General features: G+C 31.3%; 1 protein-coding gene across 1 annotated transcript; it reads right to left on the bottom strand.

Moving 5' to 3' along the window:
• Positions 1-1150: 1150 nt before the first annotated feature.
• On the bottom strand, positions 1151-2019 carry LOC145062455 (uncharacterized). The gene is made up of 2 exons (XM_079010058.1): positions 1663-2019; positions 1151-1552 (listed from the first exon to the last, which is right to left on the bottom strand). Exons 1-2 carry the CDS (start codon positions 1829-1831, stop codon positions 1305-1307), a joined length of 417 nt encoding a protein of 138 aa, XP_078866184.1. The 5' UTR covers positions 1832-2019; the 3' UTR covers positions 1151-1304.
• Between the last annotated feature and the right edge of the window lie 3981 nt (positions 2020-6000).

Genomic DNA, 6000 nt, shown 5'->3' with positions numbered 1-6000 from the left:
CCCTAAAGTAGACAACCTTTAAGCAAAATCTTTTCCCAAAAGGCTATAGAATCTTCTTTTGTCTTGGCTTCTTCAAAATATTAGAGAACTAAAAAACCAAAACCTTAGTTTGGTGGCTAGGGTTTTCATTAGAGAGAGAAAGGAGAGAGAGGTGAGGAATTTTAGATTTTCTTAAGGTAGGAATAATATTATTTGATGGATTGTATCCTTGAAATTGACTTGATAGTCATGCTAAGATCATTACTATAAATAATAACCATCCATAATCCATTTAAGTCTTATTACAAGTTAGGTATTTCACTTTAACTAGTATATATATTAATAATGAATAATAAACTAATCACTCTATCTAATTAGTTTCTAATTAAACCATCATATCAATGACGAATAATAAACTAATATCTCTATTTATCGTTTTTGACATTTATGATTATACTTTGTGTGCAATCCAATAGGCTCATGCAACATTTGTATTGTTAATAACGTGTTGTGTTGATAACCATATCTCCAACATTAGGGGTATGTGATATTTTTAGAATGACTAACTCATCCTCTCTCTCTCTCTCTCTCTCTCTCTCTCTCTCTCTCTCTCTCTCTCCTGTACTTCTAAATCTATACCATATATTCATCGATAGCCAAACCATCAACTTTTAAGTTAATAACGTGTTGTGTTCTATTGATCGTTACCCAAAATACCTAAGTAATGTTTAATGTTTAACTTATATACTTATAGATAGATTTTTGGGTGTTTTAGATATTAGTGTTTAATATGTTGCTTAATAACTATATCTTAAGAATGTGGTGGTTGGATTTTACATTTTATATATCAAGAATAGTTAATCCGTGTTATTTGTGTTTATCATAAGCTAAAAAAGTCATAAAAAATACACTATTTATAATCACATTGTAAATGTTATTTAGGTTGTTCGGGTTATTTGGCTCCTTAATCATCTTGTACGACCAATTGAAAAATACCCGAACCGAACCGAACCCGTATTGCTTATTTGGTTCGGTTTTCGGTTCATATAATTACCCTTATTCGGTTTTCGGTTTATTCGGGTTCGGATCGGTTCCGACCCGAATAACATCCCTACATGATAGCGTACATATAACTTTGCGATAAGATTACTCTATAGATTGCACTCTCCAAAATCCCTAATTTACAGAAATCCCCTTTCATTTTTTACAAATGGTACAACACAAAAAAGTAAACACTACGCACAAACTTGTATATTTCACAAAGTATGAAAGGTAAGGGACTAATCTTGTACATTTTACAAAAATAGGGACTAATGAAAAAGAAGTCATGAATAAGGCAATCGTTGAACGCTACGATCTCTGAGAATTCCAGCGTAAAGAGCCATTCTATTGGCAGGCATACTTATTTTCTTTTTACTCCCTTCATCTTTTAACAATGACGAAATAGTGCTCAACTTATTAAAATTCTTACTTTGAAGTCTCTTTCTAAACTCTTCTCCATTGCCATTTGGTTCCATCACATCTTCTGCAAAGTGAACCTTCTTTTTCTTTTTCACCCTCTTCTTCGTCCCACCTACACCAAATCATAGAAAAGGTCAAAATCAAGAAAAGAAAAAGTCAACAGCCTAAGGAATTTTGACCAAATCAAAGTCAAGATGATTTCAGGATGAAAGAAACACGAACCTATGGAGATGCAGGGTCTTGGGTGGTTGGTGATTGAGAATTTGGTGGCTCCGGCGACGGCGGTGGTGGGTTGTTTCTGGAAGCGGAAGGCGAGGAGGATGACGGTGCCGGAGACGGCGGCCATGGCCGTCGCTAAGACCATTCCGTTTGAAGCAAAGATTGATGACATGACGGGATTTTTGGGTGGTTTTTGCAGAATTTGGAAGATCGGAGAAATGGGTGTGAGAGAAATCGAAAAAATAAAGAGAAGAGATGGGTTTTGATTAAAGAATTCGCGATGGAAGTTGGAAGTTTGAAGTATAGAAGAATGTGTTAATGGTTGGTTTGTTGGTTCTGGAAAACGAGACTGAGTTTTTAAATAAACAGGGGGAAAATGTGGTTGGTTACTTATTTCTTTAATAGTTTCCATATAAAAACACAACAATTTTATTTAAACTGATATATAAAATTACAAATTATACAGACAATTAAATTATTTTATGCCAGCTTTTATTACGAAACTATTTTATATTATTAAATAACAAATTTGATTGTTAAAACAAAAATCGGCTTATTAAGAACTCATTACAATATCATATGTATTAGACATGTACTATTAACCAAATGAACAAGGATTTAGAGATAGTTATATATAGTTTGTATATTAATATACTTTCCTTTGAAAATTGTTTGTACAAATACATTCATTGCGTCATTGGAAATCAGTAATCATCAACGATTTACAATTTTACATATTTTATCATGGTATCATACTTCTCTCTCTCTCTCTCTCTCTCTCTCTCTCTCTCTCTCTCTCTCTCTCTCTCTCTCTCTCTCTCTCTCTCTCTCTCTCTCTCTCTCTCTCTCTCGTATTGCTTGTCGTGAAAGATATGTCATTTTCAATTCCTCTTTTGTTCTCTTTTCTAGATGAACACTCTATCCACCTTTCTCTCTTGTTTCATTCTATATGTGATTTCTCTCAAACTCGTTTTCTACTAATAATGGCCACAAAACCAAGTTTCATCCCGCTATTACATCATCAAATATTAAATCATTCATCTACGTTACCCTCTAGAAGAAAATAGTTCATCTCCTTGATCTACATTGTTTGCTAGTAAGGCAACAAGTGTTTATTGTGATGATGTTAGTGTTATTTATTTGGTGGGAAATCTTGTTCAACATCAACTCAAAAAGCATATCGCAATAAATATTCACTTCGTCCGAGAAAATGTTGCAATATGCAAATTCTGAGTTCTTCTTGTTGCTTCTAAATATCAAATTGTTGAAGTCTTTAACAAAGGTTTTTCCTGAATTTTGTTCAATGAATTCCACATCAATCTCAACATTTGTCAACCTCCGGTTTCACTTGTGGGGGGACTACTAGACATTTATTATTAAATATTAATTTAGAGATACATATTAGAGTTTGAATTTGATTATACTTTCGTTATTTTACATTTGAGAATTATGTATATATACATTTTCGGGAGATCAATAAACATCACAAATTTATACATTCTATCCATATCAAACGTCTAGATATTGATTTGATAAGATGTTTTATTATCTATACTGACCGATAATACAATGATCTAGGACGTTTTCGGTAAATCTAGCTGGTAGTTGGAAGCTATAGTTTTTATTTGTATACGAGTGTTCAGCAAAAATACCTGAAAAATTTTAAAACATGTAAAATTTCATAAATCAACTTATCTAAAACACACCATTAATTTAAAAAAAAAGTAATTAATTCAATTTGCAAAATTATAAAAAAGTTTTTATTAAACGCAATTTGGTGTAACTTTTGGGTTTGGTTGGTTTGTTTTAGCTAAAAGTTGGATGCTTTTACTATTGAACAATTTTTTTCTGAGTTTTTTCCTAAAAGATAAAAGTTACAAGCTTTCAAAAGCTACATGCCGAACACACCCTCACTCTATGTGACACTTTTATTACTAAATAAATACTAATGCTCAAAGTTATAAATTAAATTGTTAAATTTTGTAAATGAAGCCAATAAATAAAAAATAAAAAAAATATATCCACTCCCAATTCTCAAGAATTGATGTGGCCCGGCCCATAAAAGCCATGCGGACTTTGGTTCTTGGTATTGTGTGTGGCCCAGCCCATAAAGGCCATGCGGACTTGGCGTTGTAGGTCTTTGATTTGATTTTATAGTATTTCATTTATTCTTTTGGTGAAAGAAAACAATCTTACTTTCTCGCTTCAGTTTTCATAATTTTCCTTCCGGTGATTTTTTGGTTTGATTTTATAAACATTGATCCAATGTTTTGTTATTTATTAATAATACACAAGAACACTTGCAACAAGATTTTGGTCAAAGGAAAATCTACGTTCTATGAATGATATATGAGAATTTGTATACGATTCAGGATTTGAATTAAGTCTACTTTTAGAGAAATTAAATATATTTGTGTTTTCTTTTTATTTATTTTTCTATCCATATGAAATGGTGATAAGTGTTTTAAAATATTATTAATACAAAATTGTAAAAATGGTCAATGTGATTGTAAAAAATATGTGATTTTGGTCCAAAACGTTTGATAGTGCATCAGTGATCTAATTTTGTATCTTTTTAGTAATTTATAACGACTTAAAAATACTATTATACACCTTATATTTGTTTTTCTTTTTATATATTTTTATATATTTTATGTTAATTGTTTTAATTAATTAAAAATAAAAGAAAGCTATAAGGAAATGGAGAAAAAAATAAGTTCTTAATTTATTAAGTAATTAATAAATTAATTGGAGATTATTTTGGAATTAATTAAGTAGTTTTAACCAGTGTTGTAAAAATCCCGATTAGGTCAAATTCTCATATTTTTCTCCATTTCCTAGGCGCTCTCTAATCGGTCGAGTATGAGACAGACACGTTGGCCCATCATGCATATGTTTGATTTGGACCTTACTAGCAATACCAACGGGCCACTGAGGCCCAATAGCATGTAAAAGCCATTGAGGGTCCCTTAGGCATGTAATTGGGTCACAGGAGACCCAATAAACATGTGTGAATATATCGGGTCCAATCAACATGATATTATGCCACAAAGGCCCAATAGCACATATAGAAGGTATTTGAGCCCAACTTTTGAATCGCTTATGTTTTATCAAGCTTAAGTTTGTATTGTTGGTATTCGTGGTATGTTAAATGTTTATTAGCAATAACGAAACATTTTAACGTTTGAATTATAACGAAGTTTTTATTATATGTATATATATTTTTAAAACTATGTGTTATAAACTTGATATTTTTAACCCCAAAAATTATAATCGTTTATTTGGACCAAAAACATGTAGATTAACCATTATGACACCTTTTTCTATAAAAATGACAGTTTTAGTCCCTTTTCACGAAAATTTACATTTTTGGTCCTTAAACCATTTTTATTGATATTTTCCATCCAAACTTTATTTGAATAGTAATTTCAGTCCAAAAATAATGCATTTGTCATTTCCAGCCTTTATTTGCAAAAAGTTACATTTTTGGCCCAATTTCCGTAAGTTTTACAATTTTGACCCCAAAATCAAAAACTTTGCATTTTTAGTTCAAATTTGATAATAAACTCATTTTTACCCCGTGAAAAAGTTTATTTACATTTTAGACCCATAGTTTGTTAAGTTTTCCAATTCAGCCCCTCAAATGCTCATTTTTTTCACAACTTTGGGCCCAAAACCCATTAGGCCCACTTTTAAGCCCATTAAGCTAAAATTTATGTTTTTGACTCTTTGAAAAGTGTTATTTTCATAGAAATCAGCCTTTATGAAAATAATCAACTTATAACCCTCCTAAAACCGACAAATTACAATTTATACCCCATCTTTGTTATTTTTGCAAAAATGACACTTGTAAGGTTCTTTTGGTTTTGTTTTTCACTTTTAAACTTAAAGACCCTTAGAGCCATGATATATGTTGTTTATTATGTTTTTGTTCATGATTATTTCACTCTTTTTGTTATAGATCTCGAAATATAACAAATATTTCATATTATCACAACCAAAAACTAAAGGATTCATATATAACATGCAAACACGCATAGATCATCACATTATACTTGTATTCTCCCCCCAAAAACAAGTAAACTCCGAAAACAAGGGGGTATGAACTCACCTTTGCTTTGATGATTCGGTATTGAAGAAGAAATGAAGAAGATTTTGATCCTAGTAAGCCATCTTGGGTGGATCTCGAACTTAGAGTTTTTTAGGAGTATGATCATGAGTTTGTGTGAGTTTAGAAGAGATTCATGATGAAATAAAGAGACTATATTATGGATCCAAGCATCAACTTACCTAGGATGATGATTCTTATGGAAGAGCCTCCTTGAAATGTTCCAAGATCTC

Source organism: Lactuca serriola, chromosome 7, assembly GCF_051521515.1.
Source record: "Lactuca serriola cultivar US96UC23 chromosome 7, Lser_US96UC23_V15, whole genome shotgun sequence".
Taxonomy (NCBI): domain Eukaryota; kingdom Viridiplantae; phylum Streptophyta; class Magnoliopsida; order Asterales; family Asteraceae; genus Lactuca; species Lactuca serriola.
The sequence above is the reverse complement of the archived record's forward strand: the minus strand, read 5'-3'. Positions and strand labels throughout refer to the sequence as shown.